The sequence below is a fragment of the Canis aureus genome, chromosome 10, assembly GCF_053574225.1.
Source record: "Canis aureus isolate CA01 chromosome 10, VMU_Caureus_v.1.0, whole genome shotgun sequence".
Lineage (NCBI taxonomy): Eukaryota > Metazoa > Chordata > Mammalia > Carnivora > Canidae > Canis > Canis aureus.
In genome coordinates this window covers 14281723-14307468 of record NC_135620.1, presented here as the reverse complement: position 1 = coordinate 14307468, position 25746 = coordinate 14281723, and the positions used below count along the sequence as shown (strand labels likewise).

General features: G+C 46.6%; 1 protein-coding gene and 2 long non-coding RNA genes across 14 annotated transcripts in view; 2 read left to right on the top strand and 1 right to left on the bottom strand.

Moving 5' to 3' along the window:
* The first annotated feature begins 1531 nt into the window (after positions 1 to 1531).
* Positions 1532 to 13849, top strand: PPIC (peptidylprolyl isomerase C). 3 transcript variants are annotated; one of them, XM_077911421.1, is made up of 5 exons: positions 1532 to 1686; positions 7458 to 7571; positions 8031 to 8124; positions 10435 to 10619; positions 13165 to 13849. In XM_077911421.1, the coding sequence occupies exons 1-5, from the start codon at positions 1570 to 1572 to the stop codon at positions 13291 to 13293; spliced, it is 639 nt and encodes a 212-aa protein (XP_077767547.1). In that variant the 5' UTR covers positions 1532 to 1569; the 3' UTR covers positions 13294 to 13849. The 3 variants fall into 3 exon arrangements, with proteins under 3 accessions (XP_077767547.1, XP_077767544.1, XP_077767546.1); XM_077911418.1 differs by lacking the exon at positions 1532 to 1686 and adding an exon at positions 7030 to 7293; XM_077911420.1 differs by lacking the exon at positions 1532 to 1686 and adding an exon at positions 7030 to 7293 and having other exon boundaries at positions 13088 to 13225.
* LOC144322001 (uncharacterized) lies at positions 5815 to 24606 on the bottom strand. Its single transcript, XR_013387551.1, has 2 exons — positions 23514 to 24606; positions 5815 to 8629 (listed from the first exon to the last, which is right to left on the bottom strand). It is a non-coding gene; the product is annotated as an uncharacterized LOC144322001 (long non-coding RNA).
* The window catches only part of LOC144321999 (uncharacterized), a 34116-nt gene continuing 32457 nt past the window's right edge, over positions 24088 to 25746 (top strand). For all 10 annotated transcript variants that reach the window (XR_013387544.1, XR_013387546.1, XR_013387549.1 and 7 more), the window contains exon 1: positions 24088 to 24240. This is a non-coding gene — a long non-coding RNA (uncharacterized LOC144321999). The remainder of the gene's footprint in view (positions 24241 to 25746) is intronic.

Below are 25746 nucleotides of genomic sequence, written 5' to 3'. Positions count from 1 at the left end.
CAGGGAGCCCGACGTGGGACTTGATCCCTGATCTCCAGGATCATGCCCTGCCCTGGGCTGAAGGCAGCGCAAAACCGCTGAGCGCCCCCCTCCCATCCCACTCCCCCACTCCCAGCCCCACTGGGCTCCCAGCTGCCCCAGAAGACTCTTTTTTAAAAATTAGAGGTGGGAGGTTATGAGGAAAGCCTTTAGCCTTTACACATTTCACTGGACTGAATTATCAAAGTAGTTTGAAAATGTCAATCAGCTTCTCCAAAATGGTAGTCGTTCCTTTTACATATAAGAAATGGTTCCGGGATACCTGTGTGGCTGAGTCAGGTGAGCCTCTGCCTTTGGCTCAGGTCATGATCTTGGGGTCCTCCTATCTGGCCCCGGGTTGGGCTCCTTGCTCGGTGGGGAGTCTGCTTCTCCCTCTCCCTCTGCCCCCTCCCTACTCATTCTCTCTGTCTCTACTCTCTTTCAAATAAATAAATAAATAAATAAAATCTTTTTTTTAAAGAAATGGTCCCAGTATAATTTTAGATCTACACTTACAGGTAGAAATCCTATCTTCTTACCCAAGGAAAATCTTGGCTTGAATGTCATGGCAGCCACTCAGAAAACGAAGAGAATACTAATACTAATTGTAGTTAATTTTGGAGCTCGTCCTCTAAAATTAAAAAGTTTTTTAAAGTCTTAATTCAGAAAACACCGAGGTTTAAAATAACGTTTTTCTGATTACAAAATACGTGCATGCTTATTATAGAACACCTGGAAGTCATAAAATTACAAAGATAGCAAAAATCCGTAATTCTATCGCCATAGCTACTGTGGATGCTTTGATGCGTTCCCTTCCATTTTAAAAACGCCTCTATATATTTGTTTCCCCAGTTGAGATCAGAATTTCTACTTGATTTCGCAAACTGAACTTTGCATTTAAAAATAGAGCGAGCTCTTGCCAGGTCATTAAATACTCTTCCTAAACCCGATCCTTGTGAAACTGCACCTCCAACTGGAATCCTCCCCAGGAAGGGCCCTTCGCCACACGGAGCCCTCCAGGCACCCCACCCAGGCTCCACACCTCGAGGCTAGACAGAGCGTTAAAGGAACCGGGTCCCCGTGACCCCGGCAGGTGCTGCGCGGCCCCTCCAGGGAGGGAGCCTGCTGTGGGACTCAGCAAGCCGCGGGGGCCTCGGAGCGCGGAGTCCCGAGCGTTCGGCCAGGTTGCCCCGGCGCCCACGCGGGAGGCGCCCACGCGGGAGGCGCCCGGAGATGCCCAGCGCGCACCCCGCTCCGGGCGCGCCGAGGCTCCGCGTCTCCGCGTCTCCGCCGGCCCCGGCCCCGGCCCCGGCCCCGGCTCCGGTCGGCCCGGGCCGCTGGGCTGAGCGTGGGCGGAGCGCGCCCCGGTTCCGGGCCGCCGGACCGCCCCACCCCTCCCCGCACCCCCACCCCCACCCCACGCCACGCCGGGAGCGCGCAGGCGCGGCGGCGCCGGAGGCCCGCGCACGGTCCCGGAGGCCGCGGTGGCAGCCGAGCCCGCGCCCCCGCCCCGCCGCCGCCGCCCCCCCGCCGCCGCCGCCGCCGCTCGCCATGGGCCCGGGTCGCCGGCTGCTGCTGCCTCTGGCGCTCTGCGTGGGGCTCGGCGCGCTCGCGCCTGCCGCGGGGGCCTCGGGCGTCAGCAGGCGAGGCCCCACCGTGACCGCCAAGGTGCCTGGTGGGCGGCCGGGGCCGGGGCCGGGGGCGGGGGCGCTGCCCGGGGAGGCCTGGGGGAGCGCGCTGAGCCCTTGGAACTTCGTCTCGGGCCGGGGTCCGACGTGACAGCGGGGGGGGGGGGGGGGAGCTTCCGGAGCCTGCGGGCTGTTTCTCCAGGAAGGAGGCGGCCCGAGTACTTCCTTCGGCGGCGTGGCGAGGACTCGGGAATAGAAGCGGGAGGGGGGGGCGCGGAAGAGACTCGCTCGGAGCCGCGGGGGTGCAGGGGGCGCCGCCGCCACCCGCCGCGGGGAGTCCGGGTCCCGCCTCTGCCCTGGGGCAGCCGGTGGGCTTCGCGAGCCCTGCGGCGGCGGGGGGGGGGGCGGGTGCGCGCTGGCAGCGGCGGGGGGGGGCGGTGCGCTGGCAGCGGGGTGGGGGGGGGTGTGTGCGCTGGCAGCGGACGGGGGGGGGGAGGAGGGTGTGCGCGCTGGTGGCGGGGGGGTCGTGCGCTGGCAGCGGGAGGCGGGGTGCCTCGGACGCTCTGAGACGGACCGGAGCCTGGGAAGGTGCTAGGCCCACCAGGCTTTCCATCCCCATAGTGAAGGCCAGGCGGGTGGGACATCGGCCTTGGACTACGTCTCTCCACCTTCCACCTTCGGTGCTTTTTCCTGCGTGTTACTCAGGTTAGAAGATAATGGGAGGGTGTGGAGAGAGACAGAGCCAGGGAGGAAGGAAGGGTGGGGGGGAATGATTGGGTGCCCCTAATCACCACTTCTAGAAAAACCCCCTGGCAGCAGGGTCTTGGAATCTGGAAGGAGGAGCAGCTGCAAGTTGTTTTGATAATACGTCCTCCGAAGTTTGCCTGCGGGAATGATACTGTTGAACCAGAAGTAGAGTGCTTACATCTTCTTACCACAGACCTCACCTGACATGGGGCGGGGAGGCTTGTGGAGGGGAAGGTCCCCCCAACATGTGATGTAGCCAAAGAATGAACGGAAAGGCCATACCATGCTGCAGGTGTATGTGTGTGTCAGGGAGAAACTTAGGCCCATTGTTTGGAACACTGAGTCTACTCCCAGCCCCTTGATATTTTGGGCTTGAGAAATTGAGAAATGGCTTGTCCAAGGCCACGGAGCTGAATGGGTGGGGAGGGGGAGTCTTTCAGTCTGCAGATACAATTTGGGTCTTTCAATATACAATCATAAGCATAAAATTCATAAAATGATAAAACATAGTAGTCCCCTCCTGTCTGCAGGGTATAAGCTCCAAAACCCCCTTCGAATTCTGAAACCAGGATAGTAGGAAACCCCTATACTACACTTTTCCCTATACGTACATACCTATCAGAAAGTTTAATTTAATAATTAGGCACAGTAGGAGATGAACAACCCTAACTGATAATAAACTAGAATAATGATAACAATATAGTGTGAGAAGTTATGTGAATGTTGTCTTTTTCCAAATGCCTTATTGTGCTCATCTTTCTTCTTGTGAGGATGGGAAATGATAAAGCGCCTGATAAGATGAAGGGAGGTGACTGTGTAGGCAGATGTTAGGCTCCTACTCATTTCCTGACCGCAGCTCAGCTCGAAAGGAGAACCATCTACTTCTGGAATGCGGTTGAGGTGAATAACTGAACCTTGGGAAAATGGAAACCATGGGCGAGGGGGCGGAGACTACTGTAAACCCTTCTATAGACTGGGTGACAATTTAAAAACACCTGGAGGTAAGAAAAACCAGTCTGGCAAACACTTGGAAGGGAAGGGAGCTGCAGGTGCAAAGGCCTCTGGCCAGGAAAGCCAGGAGAGTTCAGAGGGTAGAGAGAGGGGACAGGCTCTGGCCCAGGGGAGAGAGGGGAGCATCTTGAGGTAAGACTGGAAGGGTGATCAGCAGCAAAATCGTGGAGGGCCTTGAAGGCCCCAGTTAGAAGTGGGTTTTGAGAAGGTTAATCTTGGAATTCCAGGTCTTAGTCTAAGGGCAGTTAGAGCGTTCAGGCTGCATGTTAGAGTCCAGATGGTGGTGGCCTGGATTTGAGTGGTAACTTTGGAAACGGGGAATCGTGTGTGTGGAAGGGGGTGGGGGGAGGATGTGAAATAGTGTAACAGGACTTGCTGACGTTTTAGATGGGGGTGGGGGAAACAAAGTAGAATTGCCAGATAAAACAGAAGATTCCCGGGTAGGTGTGAGTTTCAGATGAACATGAATAATTTCTAAGTGTGAATATATCCCCTGAGATACCTGAGAACAGATATCACCAGGAAAGCTTTTAAACCTCCCAGTGCAGAGACCCACCCCAGATCAAGTCCATCACCATCTGTGTGTAGCCCTGGCTGGGAACATCTAGAAGGGGGTGCAAGAGGGGAAGAAGCTGGTGGTTGCAGGAGGGGAAGGGTGGAACATCTCTGCTCCTAGGCTAGGGTGCTGTCACTTAAGTTTTCCTGCACTCTATTCTCAGTAATGTGTCTCTGTTCCTTTGCTACCAAATTTCTCAAGTTCTAAAAGCTCACTGTGTAGACAAGTCTTCTGCAGATTTGACCCTGTTGAAGGACTTTTTCAGTGGACTTATTAAAAGAACTAAATCTACAGGAAAATAGAGATTTCAACAATTATTTCTCTTGAGTTCGGAAAAGTAGATAAACTGGCCATTGCCCTAATGTTTTCCCCATCGTCCTTTCTTTTTCCTCTCATTTCATTTAAAAATAGGACTCTGTACTAAGAGAGGTGTGCTGGGCGGTCCCCCATGGGGCTTCAGCGGCGCTCAGCGGCTCCCACCTCAGCTGCCTGCGGGGCCCCGCCCAAGGAGACTCAGGTCCATGCTCTGGCTCACTGGTCTCCAGATCCACCCGCTGTTCGCAGCCCTGCGCTTGTCAGCACATGCCATGGGTCCTGTGCAAGGTCAGGCACCGTGACTGGGAGTGCTGGGAGTGCACCTTTCCAGCTGCACTCAGGGCCCAACTTGCTGGCACTTTCTACAGCATGGAGTGGCCATGTGGCTACAGCCTGGTGCCCCTGGGCAGTGATTAATGTGTGAAGTTCCATTTCATCCTCTGTAAGTGGAGACAGTGATAATATCTACCTAGGAATGTTTTTGCATATTAGATGTGATAAAGCAGGTAAAGTGCTTAGCCGTGATTTAAGAGGTCATTTGTTACTGTTGTTTATGTTACCTTGTTAATGCTCCCGTGAAACTGCAGCCCTGAAAGGAAGGGTCATCTGTCGAACAGATGAGGAACAGGAGCTTAGAGCTGAATTAACTCGCCCAAGGTCCCCCAGCCAGTTAGTGGTGGGGTAGGGGGGGCCTGGGAGGGCTGGGGGGCTTGGGGGGTGGGGAACAGTTTGCTCACGTATTTGGTTGGTGTCTGCCCTAGCTGCTCTGGAAATGGAAGCAGGATTAAACTTATAGGGGTTAGGATCAGGCTGTGTGAGTGCCTGTTTCCTCTTCTCTCTTCTCCCTACCTCCAGTAACACATAATTTTCAAATGACTTCGAAAGGCAGCCCTCAAGGGAAAAGAGAAATGACTCAGCTTGCTCCTGAAGTGCAGTGTGGAATCCCCTGACCACCTCTGCCAGGAAGCCCACCCTGATCCCCACAGATAATCATCACCCCTGACCATGACGTTTCATCTGTCCAGGGGTGTGTGCCCTGGTCCTCATGTAGCATCACTTCGCATTGAACCACTCACCATTTTTTGAGTACCTGCTTGAGCCCAAGCAGTGCCAGGCACTGGGGATCTCAGAACACCATTTCTACCCCTTAGGGGGTTCCCTGCCTGGACTGAGAGAGCCATACGCAGGACAAATCACAGCCCAGTCAGCTGCAGCTGCGGACTGCAGTGTTGGCTTTCACTCTCCTTGGTGGGAATCCTTGGTGAATCACTGGGGGTGGTGGGGGTGGGGGTGGGTGGGAGGTGGGGGCTTATTCCCATTCTTGTCCCTGGAGGCCACTCCCCTCCCTGCAGGCCTGCTTTGCATCACACCTCCCCCCAGAAGCTTTTCCTCACCCGTAGCATCCCTCCAGGCCCGGGGATGCAGTGTTCTTGTGTACCTGTAGTCTGTGGAAGCTTTGATTTTTATCATTTCCGATGGAGTCGGGAAAAGTCTGCTGTATTTTCTTGTTGTCAGTCATGAAGTGGAAGGACACTGCACTTTGGAAAAAAGCCATATTAGTATGTGCACTAGGCTGCATGTCAGCAAGGCAGATTTTTATTGAAGAGTTTTGTGGGATAACAGGCTCCTTTTCTTCCTCTTCTCCTGCTACTCTCCCACGCTTTACATGCTCCTTGCTGTCTAAACACACACCGGCTTTATTTTCTCATCTGTATTTTCAAAGTCTGGCAGGCTTTTCTAGTGTCTTGCATGGTGTTCCTTTAAGATTCTGTCCTTGATTCTTCTCCTGGTGCTGCTTCCCTTTTGCCTGTTACTGAATTCACTCCTTGGCTTGGGAATCCCTTTGGAGAAACTGCTTCTCTGTGACACCAGCTCTGCGCCACCAGGCTCCTGGTTTGTTCCTGCTGCTTCCTGTCCCCGAGCCATGCTGTTGTTCTCCTCAAGCACCCTGCTCATCTCAAGGGCACAGTCTTCTATGCATTCTGTAAAGTTCTGCCGTATAAATAATAATCCAATTTTGGTTGCTGTGGCCATGTGAAAATTCTAAAATGCCACATGGAACACTAAATATCACATCACCCCATGACAGACGTGCTGATGTATTGGCAGAAGCTCTTGTCTTGAACTAAAGCTTGACAGTCTTTACTTCATGATTTTTCTCAACTGTAAGACATCTTTTTTCTTTGACAACCCTTCTTATATTTTTTAAAGTCATCTCTTGAATGTCTTTTTCCCCCCCTTTCAAATAGTAAATTGGTTCCTATAATCTAAACTCGCTAAAGAATGCCCTTCGACTCCGTAGCCTTTTCAAGCATTCTACTCATCCTAACATGGTGATTGGTGAAGCAAGACGTAGATAAATTTCGTTTTGGATGAAACAGTTTTTTGAAAAAAATAGTTCAAGCAAACTTGTGAGGTTCATCTGCACAAAAAGTGACCCCCACTCACTTCTGGGTACGTGTCTTCTTTCATCTATTCTAAAATGTGCCGCAGGGAGAATAACACAGTATCCCCGTATGACTTTGGGGAGCATGAGGGCTGAGTGGGGCATCTGAGGTTGCAGGGTAAATGGCTTTGTCGGGGGTCTGCACCAGGCTGGGGACCTGGTGCCTTCCAGGGCTCCGAAGTGAGGGGCAGGCCTTTCGGAGGACTCGCTGTGCCTCTTGATGTCTTGAGTTCCCTTGACAGCAGAGGTCTACGGAGAGTGCCCTGGGAACTGGACACTGTTTGAAGTCCTCCCCCCCCCCGCCCCCAAAAAAAAAAATCTGGATGGTGAAAGTACTTCTTGCCTCAGCAGTGGTTCTCTGCCGCCAGGATCCAGAGCATCACCTTTCAGAGGAGCACAAAGCTGGCAACCGGGAGGTAGCCGCAGTGCCCCGGGGGGCCGTGCCGGGGTCCTGGAGTTTGCAGAGGCCTCACTGGCTGCTTCTGGCATGCCATGCCGGGTCAAACTTCAAACCCGGTGCCTGGCCCAGAGGAGGTGCCAACTATATGTTTGTGGAACGAGCATTTTTACAGGTGGAAAGCACCCACATGATGGATTTCGAGCTCCTTTATAAGCTGCTGGGGCGGGTGCACAGGGCTTTCACCCCGAATGCATTCTCAGATTTTACCTTTCACTTCCCCTGTGGTCGTGGCGCTCCCCGCCGTAACCCTCTGCTCTGCCATTCACCCACTCGCAGGTCTTCTTCGATGTGAGGATCGGAGACAAAGATGTTGGCAGAATTGTGATTGGCCTCTTTGGAAAGGTTGTGCCTAAGACCGTGGAAAATTTTGTCGCTCTGGCAACAGGGGAGGTATGTCTCAGTTTTCGATCCCTTAGCACAAAAGGGAGTCTTCCTTTGTGTAAGCCCCATGGAAAGATGTCTTCTGGGAAAATAAGTGTTGATTTAGCAGGTCCGATGAGCCCGAGACATCTTACAATATTTTATTTTCCTACAAAATTTCGCTCTTTGGTCGCTCAGTGTCCTTGGGGTTCTAGAAATTGAGAGGAACCAACAGCATGTGAAAATACAGATTGCTCTCATTTCACTTCCATTCACATGGAAGTACTGCTCTACTTCCGTGGTTGACTTCTTTCTTTATTTGGGGTCCGTCAGTGATGCATTTCTACCAGTAAATCCTTGCAGAGGATTTACTAATTCTGTAGCTAGTCCGTGTCATTTTCTCATTTGTCACGTCCAGATTAATACTGGGGTTCATCTTGCAGTATGGGTTCTCTCTACTCATATATTCAATTGCCATAATCTCTTTAGAAAGGATACAGCTATAAGGGAAGCAGATTTCATCGTGTCATCAAAGATTTCATGATTCAAGGAGGAGACATCACCAGTGGAGACGGCACCGGCGGTAACAATGCCTTTTCTATTTCTCCTTCCCTGCTCGCCAAACCAAAACCCAAGATCAAGTCCCTGAATTGAATTCCCAGATGTAAGAAACAAATTCCTCGGGACCCCCAAATGAATTCTTCAGAAGGACAGGGTTCAGGAAGGGGGGCTCATTACCCAAAATCTAGTCACAGGGATGAATGCTCATGGCCTTCCAACTTGAAACCAAATTGCTTTGCTCATTACCTTTCCACAGTGGAGATACATTCCTGCAGGAGACTGTTCAGCAGTTATTAAACTGCTAGGCTCCGGGTGGGCAGCAGAAGAGAAAGATGCCCGTCCCCAGAAGGAAAGGGAGGATGTGGAAGTGTGCGCACACCGGGGCGGCAGCCAGCTAGGGCCTTGGATGTGGCGGCGGAGGGCTGGGGGCAGCATTCCCCGCGGGCGAGACTCGAGTTGAGGTGGCAGGCTTGCGGGTGGATTTATCCCTTTTGTTCCAAATTCTTCCATTATTCTGGTCAGCTTTCCTAATAATAATAATAATAATAATAATAATAATAATAATAAGTAATCATGAGTTGTCAAAATGATACATTTTTATAAGCAAAGCTAGAGTTCTGTGAAGCACAAATAATTAAATTTATGGAATGTCAAAAAACTCCTGAGCTTATTGTTCCTCGTTGGGGGCACACACCCACCTCTCTGGACTGTTTTCCCTCGGAACTCTAGTGACTTCTTTTCCTGAACACACACAATGTCTCTCACTACACTAGAATTTCAGTTTACTTCAGGTTTAAGATTTTTAATTCAGCAAATACTCGTTCTCATGCATTTAACTTGTTAACTTTTTAAAGAAACTCGTAGGCCCGTTTTCAGGCATTACTGCTAATTTTATGTTTATTGCCATGACTTATTTATAACAAAATGGCTACCATTAAAGACTTAGATCTGCCAGGGCCTTCAGGAAAATTATTTTTAGTCCTTGCAAAAATGCTGCAGGGGATGGGGATGGAGAATGGAGCAGAGAAACGTGTTCAGGTTACTTGGGTCAGTGGGGTTGGGGAGGATGCCCAGGAAAGCAATCCTTCCTCCCCCGCTGCCATAGAGCTGGGTCGCAGGTGGAAAAGCCTGCAGCTTGAGTAGCAGTGCCCTTGAGACTGGAATCCCACTCTGCAGCCCTGGTGCCCGACAGGAACAGTGACTGAGCTTTACTGTGTCCTCTCTTCTGGCTTTTCTCTCTTTGCCTTTCCTGCTGCTGTGTGTGTGTGTGTGCGCGCGCACATATGTTCAATTGTGTGCACACATGTCTTGAGTTAAAATTCTCTGAGTTTTGGAGGTAGGACCTTTTGGATCACTTAAATCCAGACCAGACCTCTTTGTGAGCAGAGTGTTCCTTCTAGGTCACCTCATCTGTCGCCTACCAATCATCTCTAAATTGATACCCACTTCTGGTCTGTCCAACTGAGTGAGGATTGCCAGCTTGGCACCATGACACGTATTAAGGGTGTTAGAGGGAGTAGATACCTCTGATGGTCTGTGCTCTGGTTTTATGGGGAAAATGTGATCTGCTCTGCTTGATGCTGTGCTGGAACTCCAGTCCATGCTCGTGTTCAGCTCTTCTGCTCAAGGTCGGATCACTCGGGTGCTCCAGTTGCCATCCCCCTCTCTACCCGATGAGCCTGGAAGTTGTCGTGCTGAATGAGGTCCAGGCTGACCTTCCTTGCTTGAATGCTGGCTCAGGAAAGAGCTGCAGTTTTAGTGTCAGAAAGGCACGTGTCTTTAGCTTTCTGCTGTGCAGTGTCCAAGCTCTGTCACTGCTATTTCCTCATTTAAAATGCAATTGAGAATACCTGTTCTGTAGGGTAATGAGGATTAGCTAACAGTCTTCATTGAGTACTGATGGCACCAGGGTTGGGTGCTTAGGGAGGAGTGACCTGAAACCCAGGACAGACATGGAGCCAGTAAGATGGCTCATCCACCTTTCCACGTGACTTTTTGATGTCATCTTGCCCTTTGCTTCCTTCTTATTTCCCAGTGAAATCATTGATTTGCTTGGTCGGGGTTGGAGTCTTGTTTTGAGGCCAGAGGACAGGCCATCTTTAAGGCTTTTGTGTGTTTATCCAAGTCTCTGGTGCCCTGCTTCCCAAAGGAGTGAATTTTACCACTTCTTCTCTTTCTCCTTATGCTTGACCATTTTGTCCCCATGCCCAGCTCCTAGAGGGTTCTGTTAACCAATTCTATTAAAACCTTATGGCTCCCTTAGAAGAATTTACTTTCATATAACATCTGGTGATAACTCCTCTTTTTTTGTTTTCCATTGTGTCTCACCCAGGTATAAGCATTTATGGTGAGACGTTTCCAGATGAAAACTTCAAACTGAAGCATTATGGCATTGGTTGGGTCAGCATGGCCAACGCTGGGCCTGACACCAACGGCTCTCAGTTCTTTATCACCTTGACCAAGCCCACTTGGTTGGATGGCAAACATGTGGTATTTGGAAAAGTCCTTGATGGAATGGTAATGTGATACGTTCATTATTTCTCATTTAAAGCTTTATATAAAGTGAGAGTCCTTTTAGTGATTTATCTTTCTCTTAAAATGTGTGGGTTAGAGATCCATCATTATAGGCCAACTGGGCTCTTCAGAAGTGAATTGTGTATGATATTTTAAACCTGAGGAGCACTGAGGCAGAAGATGGAGACCTGACACCAAAAAACTGAGCGCATCATTTATATCTCATTACTGGATATAAATAAAAACTCTTTTTTAATGTAACCATATAAAACCCGGGCCCCATATGTGCTTATCGTACATTATTATTCCACATTGTAAAGGAAGGAAATCCTGTCATGTGCTACAACATGGATGAACCTTGACTATGTTGAGTAAAATGAGCTAGTCCCAAAAGACTGTACGATTCCACTTATAAAAGGTATCCAGATACATCCAGATGCATGTAAAATGAAATAGAATGGTGGTTGCCGGGGCCTGGTGGAGAGGAAGAAATGGGGAGTTTGTGTTCAGTGGGTACAGAGTTGCAGTTTTGCAAGATAAAAATTCTGCAGATGAGTTGCACAATAATGGGAATATACTTAAGACTACGGCACTGCACACTCAGGAAGAGATAAGGTGGTACATTTTATGTTATGGGTTTCTTACCATGATTAAAAATAAAATATTAAAAAAAAAAAACCCTTGAGCACCACATGGTTCAGTACAGAAACAAGTCACCTTCAAAGATGCAGTCAGTAGAGCAACCAAAATTACCAGAGGGAGTTCAGATTCCTGCAGGTATGTCTCAAGGACTATCACAGGGGTCCAATTCATAACCCAAAGAAACACTCCCGCGCTCCTCGAGTCTCTGAAGGACCGATGCTCTCGAAAGGAGCTAAACGTGAGGGTGTGTGCGTTCCACCAGGCTGTGACTTTGACCAGTGGGCCTAACCGGATTTTAAGAAGTTTGTAAACAGGTTCAAACATTCATGCAATGAAAAAAAAAAAAAAACATTCATGCAATGAGCGTTTTTTAATACGTTGTGCTAACTTGTAAGAGAAATGAAGAGTGCGAGTGATGTGTTTTCTTCTTCTGGTCATGGCTTTTTTTTCTTGCTCTCTAGATCTTCTGTCTTAGTGCCCTGACTCTACCAACTTCCTTCCACCCACTGGGGTGTGTCCTAGGGGACCTGCTGTCTGGTCTCAGAGAACAGTCCTTAACATTTTATGAGTCATAGACTTCTTTGAGAAATTAATGAAAACTATAGACTTTCTCTCCAGGAGGAAAAAAAAAAAATGGTCTGTGTATGTGTGTTTTAAAGCATTTCAGAGCTCCTGGGTGGCTCAGTGGTTGTCTGCCTTTGGCTCAGGTAGTCATCCCCAGGATCAAGTCCCTCACCAGGCTCCCCTCAGGGAGCCTGCTTCTCCCTCTGCCTGTGTCTCTGCCTCTCTCTGTGTGTCTCTCATGAATAAATAAATAAATCTAAAAAAAAAAAATCAAAGCATTTCAAGGAATTTCCAGAATCTCCTGAATTCCAACTCAGAGATCATCTGGGTTGCTTTGTAAGTGCTACAGTTTTCTTGAGCTCACCTCAGACTTCTAGAGTCAGAACCTCCAGAGGTAGGCCCACAAATCAGCATTTTTAAAAACTGTGGGAAAATATACATAGAAATTTCAATCTTAACCATAAAAAAGCATTTTTAAAAATGTTCCACAGGTAATCAAATGGGTCGCCACTGCGTTAGGCCAAGGATTGACTTGGCTGGCACTGTGAAGGCAATGAGATGCTTAGTAGCTATTTTTGTCTCAACCCCGTTTGGGAAACCCATCTGAAGTCAACATTCCTAGTCCTGGACCAGTCTTCCCTCCTTCAGTGTGAAGCACAAGGGGTACATGGGCTTGTGCAGCCTTCCAGGGAGAGAAAGGGCCTTCGTACCACTGGGGGGTTAGAGTCGCTAATTCCACCTCTAGGTTAATGGCTTGGGTCAACTTTATTTATTTATTGGAATTTATTTATTTATTCATGAGAGACACAGAGAGGCAGAGTATAGAGAGTCTGGTGTGGGACTCGATCCCAGAATCCTGGGATCACAACCTGAGCTGAAGACAGATGCTCAACCACTGAGCTACCCAGGCACCCAGCTTGGGTCAGCTTTAAAATGGGCAAACCCAGAACAAGCTCTACTTCAAAATCTGCGTTCTGACCCAGGTCCTTAGAGTTGAAACTGACTCATAGTCCATATTAACTCTTACATTGGGATATAAAGTGGGTAAGAATACATTTTATTAGAGCTGTGTGTTTATGAAAATATCAAGTTATTTTTATAATATGCTAATTAAAAGAATGTTCTTTCAGTAGCAAGGTAGTGGATAATCTTATTCTGTAATATATAAATTTCCTGAATATTTTAAGTTTTCCATAGTTGGTTTGCATGACTTTGGTATCATGCCAAAAACAAACAAACCTGGGCTTTCCCACTTGGGCTTTCAGACTGTCCATTGATTTCACCTTTGATCGCCATAGTTGCTGGTGAGAAGTGAACCAGGGGTCTGCTCTTCTCTCACCAGACTGTGGTCCACTCCATAGAACTTCAGGCAACCGATGGGCACGACCGTCCGCTCACTGACTGCTCCATCGTCAACAGTGGCAAGATAGACGTGAAGACTCCTTTTGTGGTTGAGGTCGCTGACTGGTGATAAAACAGGCAGAAAACAAGGAAGACACTCTGGCAGGGATTTGTGTGTGTGTGTGTGTATGTGTGCATGCATGTGTGTGCGTGCACACAAGCTTGCACCCATGTGTGTCTTTTGATTCTCCAAAGTTACTGTTTTGCTTTGTTTTTTCACTTCTGTGTCTCACCCTAGATCACAGGAAAGTTCCAAACATCAACCACTCAGTGTTTAGTTTACATAAATTGTGGTAAATCACTTGTTTAAGGACTTGGCACTTACAAGACCTATCCTCTTCCTCCAATGGTGCTATTTTTAAATTAGAAAACTTTGTATCTTCTGTTTCCTTTTGAACACAGTCATTCATTATTTTGCTGAATTAATTGTGATCCCCACAGTGAATGACACTGAAGATTTGTCTGAAGAAGATGTGGTGTGAAGTTTGTTTTTTTGTATTCAAACAGAAATTCTTTGCAGTTAAAGAGAGATTTGATGAGTATAATCTGATATATGTCATAGGGACTTTTACCTGATAAAAGGTGCTCTTGTGTCCTCTATATTAAATGCTTTTTATATAGGTCAACTGTTTTGCAAGTCTTTTTTTTAAGTGCTTTTAAAAATTCATGTACAAAAATATGCAGACTCTAATGTTAACAATGAATAGGCTAGAGAGCGTTCTGTAAATCAAAATGCTAACACAACTGGATAATTAGGGACAGGAATGAACAGAAATAATGCCTAACCACATCCCAAATACCTGAGTGGAGTAATTCACTAATTCTTACTCACTGTAACATTTTTTTTTCACGCCCCGCCCCCTCACTGTAACATTTTTACAAAGTTTCCTTGAGTCGAGTTGCAACAAAAGGACATCTTTTTTTCCCTCCTACACAAGGAAGCATGAAGATTCAGACTGTACTTAAACTAGATGGGAAAGTAGAACCCTGCGGGGGCCATGTTGTAACAGAGCACCTGCTCTCTGTTCAACTTGGAGTGATACCTGCTTCTCTAGGACCCGTGCAGTGAGGACCCCCAGAGTTCCATCTAAATCCATCTCATCAATATAAAAAGAAGAAATAATCAATAAATTTTGAGAATGACATTTAAAAAAAATTACATCTCCATGGGGACTCCTGGGTGGCTCAGTCTGCTGAGTGAGTGTCTGCTCAGGTCATGATCCCAGGATCCTGGGCTCAAGCCCCACATCAGGCTCCCTGCTGGGAGAGAAGGGGGGGCTGGTTTGCTTCTTCTGCGCCCCCACTCATGCTCTCTACTTCTCTTGCTCATTCACTCTCTCAAATAAATAATCTTTTAAAAAATTCCATCTCTTGAGCTGTATTCTAAGAAAACTGTTTCAACAGGAGATGAAATGTAATGAGCATTCTGTTAATCACTACAACCTTCTTGGTAAACAATTTTTTTTTTTTTTTTTTTTGTTAACAGAAATTTACTGACAGCCTTTGATATACCAGGTAGTAGTTTTGAGTTTTGGAGTATGGTAAGGGGCGGTGAGAAGGGGACCTCATTCTGGAGCAGAGACAGAATAAGGTAGCAAAGAGCGCACTGATGGTGCGAGGTCCCACACATGTGAGCTGGAGCGGCCAGGAGGGGACGCTGGTGGCCAGGGCAGGGCAGCAGTGGGGCAGCACGGCGGGCCTTCCTGGCAGACAGGGAGGCCCCAGTGATGAGGGTCCTCAAGTGGGAAGGAGCAGGTTCCGGCGTGTGCTAGTGTCTGGGAGGCCCAGGGGCTGAGAGGACTGTTCTGCGCCTGGGGGCTGGGGTGGAGTTCTTCCCCATGCCCAGCACATGGGGGGCTATCAGCGTTAAGCTGGGGAAGGGCAGGCCATGGTCTGCATTTAAGGAAGGTTGCTCAGTCTGCTGCAAGGAGGATTTTTATAGGGGAACTAGTATACAAATCAAGAAACTCAAAACATTCACATCCTTTAAAGTCCTGCTCCTGTGACTTTGCTCCGGAAAGTGACATCAGACTGTCATGGGCATCGCTGGTCAGTCCAGCATCCAGTCCCCGTGGCTTGGAGAGGGCCACCTATTTTCTTTGGGGAGTCAGAGCGTTCCCCCAAGCATTTCGTATCGGTGGAGTAGGCTGACTCTACAGATGGGTTAGTATATGGCCTGACAAACTCATTTATTAGCTCACCTGATAATTATTTATCGAGGGCCGCGTAGAGCTGCTAACAGTGGCAGCTCATGGTTCCCATGAAAGAAAACAAATAATAGGAACATATACCGCATAAATATATAATAGGACATCAGGTAGTAAGAAGTCTCTGAAGAGAAACAGCACAGAGAGATGAGAGTCAAGAGGTGGTCTGGGAAGTCCTGAGTGTAGGCTGAAGGAAGTGAGGGCAGCAAGCCACGGTGACGTGGAGGGAAGAGTGTGTGAGAACAGTGGCCCTGGTGATGGGCTGGTAGTTTCAATAAAGATCAGAGTCCAGATATGCAGAGCAAGGGTGGTAGAGGAGTGAGAAAGAGGGAGCAGGAATGTCTGAAAGGCTAACTGGGGCATTCCTTTGTCCTGGGCCTGGTGACTGGCTCAGGAAGAGATATTTGACCTGAGTCATGGTGGTGAGTCTCAACTGTGGGACTTCCAATGGAGATATTGGGACAGAGCTGCTATCTCTCAGGAGCAAGGCCAAGAATGAAATTGGCACAAAGGGAAGCTGATCCGGAAACAAAGAGGTATTCCTGAAGACACCAATCAGCCCCTGAGTCCAGCCATGCCTGAAGCCCATCTCTACCCTTAGATCTTTGGCTCTGCAAGCTAATACTTTTTCTTTCTTTCTTTTTCTTCTTTTCTTTTTTCTTCTTTCTTCTTCTTTTCTCTTCTTTTTTCTTTTCTTTCTTCTTCTTCTTCTTCTTCTTCTTCTTCTTCTTCTTCTTTCTCTTCTTCTTTTCTTCTTCTTCTTCTTTCTTCTTCTTTTTTCTTTTCTTTTCTCTTCTTCTTCTTCTTCTTTTTTTTTTTTGCTTCAGCCAGGAAAAATAGAATGCTTGTGACTTAGAACCTAAAATCTTTGTCTAATGGAGCAATATCGAAAAGCTTTGTGTAAAAAGATGTGAATTTGCAGAGGTACCAGGCTGGCTTGGTTGGTAAAGCATGTGACTCTTGATCTTGGGATCATGAATTTCAGCTCCATGTTGGGGGTAGAGTTTACTTAAAAAAATGTGAATTGCAGAATTCTTTATTCTAGCAAAATATTGGAAGCAACCTGAATGTCCCAATATGGTTATGTCATACATCCCATAATAGAATACCATGCGTTCATTAAGATGAATGATAGAAAATTTAGAACATGATAAAATGGTCACTTTCAAGAAAAATGGTAGGATTCTGTGTGCAGCATGATGTCAAGTGTGTAAATACACTCTCACAAAGCAAATGCAACAAAATATGAATTGTCATGAAGCAAACGCAAATGGTGAGATTTTTAAACTCTTGAGTTTATATTTTTTGCTTTTTTCGATCTTCCAATTATCCCCTAAGGGGCATTTGTTTTTAATCATTGGGAAAAAATGTATTTAAAAAACATTTTTAAGGTAACACGGGAGGAAATTGGAAACAAATATGCGTTAGACACAGAAAGTGCTGTAAGTTTCCGCGTCAGAGGGCAAGCACATGAGCCCCTGCTTCCTCTGTGCGTGGGGACATGTACTTTTGTACAGTACAGTGGGTTGTATATTTTTTATTAGTATGAGCATAATGACATCTCTCTAGTGACAAAGCAAGAAGGGGTTCATTTTCAAAGGGCTGAAACTCTGAGCACTGAACACACAGGGAGGAAATCGGCAGGCTGTCTACTACACCAGATGACACACCCCCTGCCCAAAGCTGTTTGTTTCTTGAAGGTCACACCTATCAAAAGTATTAGCAGGGATCCCTGGGTGGCTCAGCGGTTTAGCGCCTGCCTTCAGCCCAGGGCTTGATCCTGGAGTCCCGGGATCGAGTCCCACGTCGGGCTCCCTGCATGGAGCCTGCTTCTCCCTCTGCCTGTGTGTCTCTGCCTCTCTCCCTCTCCGTGTCTCTCATGAGTAAATAAATAAAATCTTAAAAAAAAAAAACATTAGCAAATTCACAACTATAAACTACTGCTTTACAAAAAGCCTATGCTTTCTGCAAAAGCTTTTGAAATGAACAGTTTGCTCTTTTGGCAATCATGCTGTGAAAAGGACACACAGCCAAGGGCGTGTGCAAAATCAGAGGAAAATTATACAGGCTACCACCATCACCATGCCCCAATTATTAAAATTTGGTCCTGAATCACTTTAATAAACAATTTAAAATACTTTGGTATCCTTAGCCGTAAGTTGTCTTATTCCAAATGCTATTTAGCAATTTTAGGGATCTTCAAATAAGATACATTTTAGTAAAACTTATTCCTAGGACACTTTCAAAATTATTAACTACTTCATTTCTGATGAGTTTTTAGATTTTGAACAGAACTCACCAAACTCCTTTTTTAAAAAAAGTTCAGCCGTTTTGAGTTACATAAAGACAAAAACATGGCAAAGATTTTATAGCAGGAAAAGGATTTGTTTTTGTTTTTCAACATTCCTATAATTCAGACAGCTGAAGAAATCTTTGATCTGGAAGGCCTGGAAATTCAAAGCCCCCTTAAGGCATTTTTTTTTTTTTTAAATTAAGAAAGAGTAAAAACAGTATTTGTAATGGAAAATTTTTGTGCTGTTGAGTACATAACGGCTTTTACTTAGGTCTGTAATTCATCTTGTGGACTTAAGATTGTGGCCAAGCGTAAGTTTTAGGTGTGATATAACATCACCTGCTTGGAGATTTGCTGGCGTTGCTGATATTCTTGAGTGATGGAAAAGTAACTGGCACTAACACAGAACAACAGTGACTAATCACAGGAGCCCTGTCTGGAAGAGGGGGAGAAAAAGGTCCATCTATTAAAGTCAAAACTAAATGCATCACAAAACCGATACATGGAAATTTCATCCCATCACTAGTTCCAACAGAATGCTCAAGAGTCGAGATTTGGAGGTTATGGAGAGGATGCAACATGCCAATATCCCCCCCCCCCCCATTGCCCACTTCTGCGGTTTTATTAGGGGCTATCTGTCCCTACACCCATCAATTTTTCAGAAGGTGGGAAGGACTTCTTCCCAAAGCACCCTGGGCATTTAAAGTGCCATGAAAATTCTGGTCCCCTTCCATCCTAGGTGGTAAATAGTACGTCCTGAAACTTTGCTATTCAGATTCGAGAACTTGAGTCTTTTCCTCCAATCTGGACACACACACAAACCAGGTCAGCCTTCTGAGCCACTTCTGGGCACCAGGACCCACCATATGACGGGATGTCAGGAGAGGAATGAGAACTGGTCAGCATGGAGCAGAGAAATTCAAGACTTCATCTATCCCTGTCAGCCGGGAAGTATAGGCCTCTGACAAAGATCTCAGAGCTTCTGAAGTGCCTCCAAACCTTATACAAGCTGTTCCCTCTGCCTTGCAAGTCTCCCTTGCTGCTCCTGTTCCCTGTCACCCTGCAGGACTCAGTACGGGGCTCTCTCTGCAAGCCTTCACTGGAAACTTCTTCAGCTGGGGTTCCGACTGCTTACTTCCAGATGTTTCTCATCTCCTCTTGGACTGGAGGCTCCTCTAAGGATCAGATCTTCACTGTAATCCACCCCTGGTGTTTTACACATAACCGATGCTCAGTGAGTACGTTCAGAGCTAGTAACCCAAACCAGTAGGTCTACATTTATACCATGAGGTACTTAAAATCTCTCAGAAGATTGTATAACATTGGCATTCATCTTTTGACTGTTTCTGCTCCTTTTCAGAGACCGTTACCTTTAAAAAAATACCTTCTGAGTTGAAGTTTGAAGTGTATAGTAGAAGTAGATTGGCAAACATGAGGTAGGTGTCAAACAGTAAAAGGAAAGTTCCAGGTGGCTGTAAGATTTAAGTGGCAGTCTCTGTGGTGGATGGTAGCTGGCTTCGGTGTCATTCCTTGGTTGTGAGCATGGCCAGCTGGCTGGCAGCTGGTGGAGGCCCAGGCCTGAGCAGAGAAGTTTGAATTTGACCTGAGGGGTGATGAGAACCCACTCTCCACAACCGTAAATACTATGGAAGCCAGGTCATCCACCCTAGAAATTCTCATGTTTAAATCCTCATCTGTTGGGGGATTCGTGTGGCCTACCTGATGCAGGACGTGCGGGGTGGCCAGCGAGTAGAGGGTGTGAGATCACAGTACGCTCCACCTGGAAGCTCAGGCTGGTAGCAGTACCATGTACTTTGTGATCAACGCCACGGTTTTGCCCTCTGCTCTGCTCGGTTCCTGACTACAGAGCATCCTCTGACCTTTGTGCGAGAGGTGTGAGAGAATTCAGCACAACTCTGTCACCACGACGGGAAGAATCTAGCTGAGTTTCCTTCTGCTGGTGGGTCGGTGTTGCGCCTCATTTTGCTTTCACGCTGCTGCAGGCATAACTCACAAAGGAAGGGTCGCAGTGTATGGGCTAGAGGAGAGACCAAGAAGGAAAGGATTTATCCCCAAACCTGGAGCTCCCTGGGGATGAGGGTCCCGTTTTCACTCGGGCTGCTACAACAAAGTACCATAGACTGAGTGGTTTATAAACACCATTTTGGAGGCTGGTGGCAGATTTGGGGACGGATGAGGGCTCTCTTCCTGGCTCACGGACTGACACTTTTTCATGGTATCCTTGCATGGTGGACAAGGGGGAAGGGTCTCATGACCTAACCACCTCCTCAAGGCCCACTTCCAAATATCATCACCCTGGGCAGTAGGTCTCAACATGTGAATTTAGGTGGGAGACACAAACATTCCATCTATAGCAGGTCCCAACTTCCCACTCCGAGTCCCAGTCAATGAATGGCATCACCATCCAACCATTGTGCAAGCCCAAAACCCATCCTTGACTTCTTTCTCCCTTCTTTTTACCTTCTGCTTCCAAGTCATCACCAAGTTCATTGGTGGCTGTGCAATACATCTTGAATATCCACATCTCATCCTCTTCACTGCTATCACCTTCCAGGAAAGGGTCATCTCTCACCCAGATTATTCTAGGCACCCCCAGTAGTCTCTCTGCTTCAGATCCTGCACCTGGCCAGGCATTCTCCATAAGCAGCCACAATGATCTTTTAAAAATAAATTGGCTCAAGTGTGATATATCATGTGTCTTACCCTAAATCGCATATTGTTTGTTGATGTCTGCAAGCTGCCTGAAGGATTTTTTTAAAAACTCATGCTTTAAAATGTCTCACGCCTGGGGCACTTGGCTGGCTCAGTCGGAGGAGAGTGCGATTCTTGATCTCCCACTCATGAGTTCAAGTCCCACATGGGTGTAGAGATTATTTAAATAATAATAAAAAAGCTCTAATTTTTTTTAAATGTCTCATGACTAATAAAAAATAAATGAATGCAAAAGTAAAATTTTTTGTCAATTATACTTCAATAAAGCTGAATAAAAGATAATAAAATAGATTATATTTCTTCTGTGTAAAACCCATCAATGGCTTCCCATTGCATGTAGGCTGCGGGTCAAAGTCTTGAATGCCATCTCCCGAGGGGAGCACTGTGGGATCTGGCCCTTCACTGTCCTCCACACTTACTGGTTTTCTGTGCAGACTTGACGATAGCCTTTTCCTGATTCGGGGCTTTAGAATCTCGTGATGTCTCTGCAACACACTCCCTCCTCCCATTCTTTGCCTGGCTAATTTCTCCAGCATCCTTTAGGTCTCAAGTTCAATGCCACCTCCTCAGAGAGGATTCCTGCCCTGCTCCAATATAAATTTGGTATTTTCCCTACAGCATAGTACACCTTCATTTTCCTTCACAGCATTTAACACACTTCATAATGACAATTTTGGGGGATTTTTACCCATCCACTATCACATTATTCTGTAAGTTCCATGAAGTCACATTCAAATTCAGATTAAAATTTAGAAAGATACCAAGGATTTAGAAAGATTTTGTTGCCTGATGTGATGAAGAAAAATTGCCATGAAATAGATATATAAAAGTTCATGGGAAAGCCCTTATCTTTTACTACATTTAAAATACTTTATTAGTTTTCTTGAGATGCTGATGGGTTGTCGTCCTAAAGGTATCACCAGCCTTCTGTTGGAGCCCTCTTGACCATGTTTGATTTTGTGTCTGCTCCCTCTAGAAGTATTAAGGTTTTTTTTTTTTTAATTTAAAAAGTTTTTTAAAAAGTTTAAATATTTTAAAAATATGCAACATGAAAATAATTTGAAATGTTCCAGGGTTGTGGTTCTCAAACTTCCTTGTGCATGAGAATCACCTAAAGGCTTATAAGATCTCCAGGCCCCACACTCAGAGAATCTGATTCTGTATGTCTGGGCAAGACCTGAGAAATTATATTTCTAACAATTTCTTGGATGAAGCTGATCCTGCTGGTCCCAGGTCCAAACTTCAAAAAAACCACTGCCCTAGGGTGCCACACAACCATGGCTTCTAAGCACTGATTTAGATTAATCATTTGTTAAGAATGATAGTTTAAGAAATCGTCCAAGGGTGTAGTTACCCAACCCATTACCACTCTGTATCAAATTAGTGAGCAAACTGTAGGAAATTATTGTTTTCAGAATAGTCAGGATGTAATGAAACATTATGGGAATTTGGAAAGATGTTAGCAAATCCTAATTCAAGGTCACCGACTCTGTGGAACCAGCCTTGAGCTGGGTGGGTGCTGGGAACACAGGGTGCTGGCTATCTACTCCTTCACAGAATCTCAGGAGAACTACTCCTGGCCCCACACTAGAGGAGGAGGATAAACAAGTCAGAAGATGCTCCTGCTCTCACAGAGTCCATGTTCTTGGTGGGAGTGCAGGGGGCGGGGGGAGGGGGGAAGACAGTAAACAAACAGAATTACAGATGGTAAAAACTGCTATGAAGTAACAGTTTGCCATACACAAGTCAGAGAAAGACAAACACCATATGATTTCACTTATGTGTGCAACCAAAAAACAAGTGAACAAACAAGCAGATTCATAGATACAGATTGGTGGTTGCCAGTGGGGAGGAGGGTAGGGAGATGGACAAAATAAGTGAAGAGGATGAAGATGTACAAACTTCCAGTTATAAAATAAGTCTTGGAGATGAAAAGTACAGCACAGGGAATATAGTCAACAATATTGTAATGACGGATGGTGGCAGATGATGACTGCACCTAACCATGGTGAGCACTGAGTAATGTATAGGATCGTTGAGTCATTATAATGCATGCTGGAAACTAATATATGTCAACTCTACTTCAATACTGAAGATTTAAAAAAAAATCATGGTGCCAGGGACGCCTGGGTGGCTCGGTGGTTGAGCATCTGCCTTTGGCTCAGGGTGTGATCCCGGGGTCTTGGGATCTACTCTCACATTGGGCTCCCCATGGGGATCCTGTGTCTCCCTCTCCCTATGTCTCTGCCTCTCTCATGCATAAATAAATAAAATCTTAAAAAAAGAAATCATGGTGCCAAGTGGTGTGACCTAAGAGGGGCTCTTTGTGGAGGTGATGTTGAAGCTCTTCAGGTGAGAATGAGCATCTTCTCAAGGGAGAAAGGCGTATTTCAGGCAGAGACCAGCAGGTCCTAAGGAGGGACCAAGGTTAGCAAGTCCTGGGGACTCAAACACTAGTGTCACCACTTGAATGAATACCAGCAACAGGAGAGCAAAGGAACTTGGAGATGCTGGCAGGAGTTGTAGCTTTAAGTGGGAATGAAACTCCTGGAAGATTTTGACCAAGTACATAATCTGATGGACACTTTAAGAAGACATCTCTGGCTCTTGTGTGCAGAATGGACTGTAGAGAAAGAAGCAGAGAGATCTGGGAGGAGGCTGCTGCTGGGAGCACAGAGCGTGGCTGAATCAGGCAGGATGGGGCAGCACCCCGTAACCTGCAGTATCATGCAGAAACATCAGCAACTGTTACAAGCCTAGCTCTTTCCCACCTGGGCACTCACATGTGGTTCAGAAATGTGCCTAAATATGAAGAGTCAGAATGGGAAGCTGATGAGGGACTGGATTAACCTGAACTGAGGGGTCTAAGTCTCAAATCCTGGTAGCCTTGGTCAAACTGTTCAGTCTTCCTAGCCTCCGTTTTTCTCTTTAAAGTGAAATGGTAAGAATACAAACCTCATAAAGATGTCATGAGCCTTCGGGGGACAATCTATGGACAGAATTCAGCCTCATACCTCTTGGTGCCCAAATGAGGGCGCAGTCCTACTAGCTACTTACCATAATCCCTCTGATCTTCACTTTCTTCTTCAGAGTTCATAAGAAGTTTGTAAGGTGATAGTGGAATAAGGTCTGAAAAACCCTAGTCTAATAATATGTGGCACACAGTAGGAGCTCAGTACACAGGGGTGTCTACATAAATCGAGCATCAAAGCTGGAGACACTGCTGAGGTCCCTCTGCCTGATGATGGGAGAGGAGTGAAGACAGAAAATGCTTCACATTTTAGAGGTCAGACTTCCAGCTCTACCCTAGGACATAAAACCAAGTTTTTCTCTAGATAATTACACAGACTTCAGGGGTTTAACATTTGAACGCACCCTCCTTCCCCTCGCACACAAATAAATGCCTCTTCACCCTGACCAGAGGCCAGAGTTTCACTAGGCATGCATGTGGGCAGAAAACAAAAATGTTGCAGAAATAGCAGTTGTGCGTTAGCGTCTGCTTCTTCCCTGGGTTTCCGCTGCTGAATTCAAGATCCGTAATTATCATCGAGGATGAAAACCACAACAAAGCCCAGATGAAAAGGACGGCTTCAGAGCGGAGTACGGAGACTGGCGAGCACAGCCTTACTCCCTGAACATTCTATCTGATTCAGTTAAACAGAAACATTACTCTCTAGTAAATGCCCGAACTCCCCAAACAACGATTACGTCTCTGTTCTTCAGAGGCCAAACGCAGTGCCTTCATGTGGCGAGGGAACTCACGGGCACGCCACTGAACGAGTGGGTGAGTAACCGAACACATATTCAGGTAGGCCGTCATGAGGCCACTACTCAAAGCTGTCACCCTCGCTGCTTCTGCAGGTCCTGCCACCATCTGAATCTTTCTGTTCCACCACCCACCCCCAAATTCATACATTGAAACCTAATCCCCAATGTGGCGGTGTTTGGAGGTAAGGGCCCTTAGGAGGCAAGGACTGGGTGCCCTTATAAGAGACTCCAAAGAGAGTCCTCGCCCCTTTACTGCCACACGAGGACATAGGAAAGAGAACCCCACATCAGACACCAAGTGTGTCGGTGCCCTATCCTGGACCTCCCAGCTGGGAGGAGAATTTGGGTGCTCATTAGCCACCGTGTCCGTGCTGTGTCTGTTATACAGCCTCAACAACTATGACAAGTACCTCCCTGTGGCCGCCTGCAACAGCCCAGAAGGTGAACCGATGTCCTCTGGATAGTGGGTCCTGCAGAAAGCATAAAAGTCAGCAGCCATTAAGGAAGGGTAGTTCGTAAAGCATCTCACATCTTCACATCCCTCAAACAGTAGTTCCTAACGTACGTGTGTATCGGCAGCAACTCAGCAGCTTGTCTAAGTACCCAAAGGCCCCACCCCAGGTGATTCTGACGTGTGTGTACCCCTGACTGAGAGCCACTGTTTGAGAGGCTGTCAGGGACATGAGAAAAGTACCAAGTACACGTGCCAAAGTCCCTCCTGCACCCTGGCAAATATCATTAACTGGTTACTGTATTACATCCTTACTCGTTCAAAATTCTTTAAAAAATAAAATTTGAAAACAGTTTTGGTAAATATACACGGTACAACATTCCCCATTTTCAAGTGTACAATTCAGTGGCATACAGTAGTCATACTGTTGTGCGAGCATCCCCATCACCCATCTCCAGAACTTCATCTTCTTCCCCAGCTGAAATCCAGTGAAGATTAATTCCTCATTTCTGCCCCTCCCCCATCACTGACAACCACCATTCTACTTTCTGTTTCTATGAGCTGGACTATTCTAGGTACCTCATATAAGTAGAATCACACAGGACTTGTCCTTTGTGACGGTCTGATTTCACTTAGCATAATGTCTTCAAGATTTATTCATGTTGTGGCATGTGTCAGGACTTCCTTTTTAGGACTGAATAATATTTTATTGCTTGCATAGACTACATTTTGTTTATCCATTCATTCACTGATGGACGGTTGCTTCCACCTGTTGGCGTTTGTGAATAATACCAAGAACTTGGGTGTACAAATCATCTACTCAAGCCTCTGCTTCGACCTCTTTTGGGCATACACCCAGAAGTGGAAATGCTAGATCACACGGTAATTTTAATCTTTTGGAGAACTGCCAGACCATTCTGCACAGAGGCTGTACTGTTTTACATTCTTGCCAGCAAATGTGTGAGGGTTTCAAGGTCTCCACATCCTTGCCGACACTTGTCATTTGCGGCTTTTTGATAGTAGCCACTCTGATGGCTGTGCCGGCACCCTCGGCCGAGCACATTAAGCAGC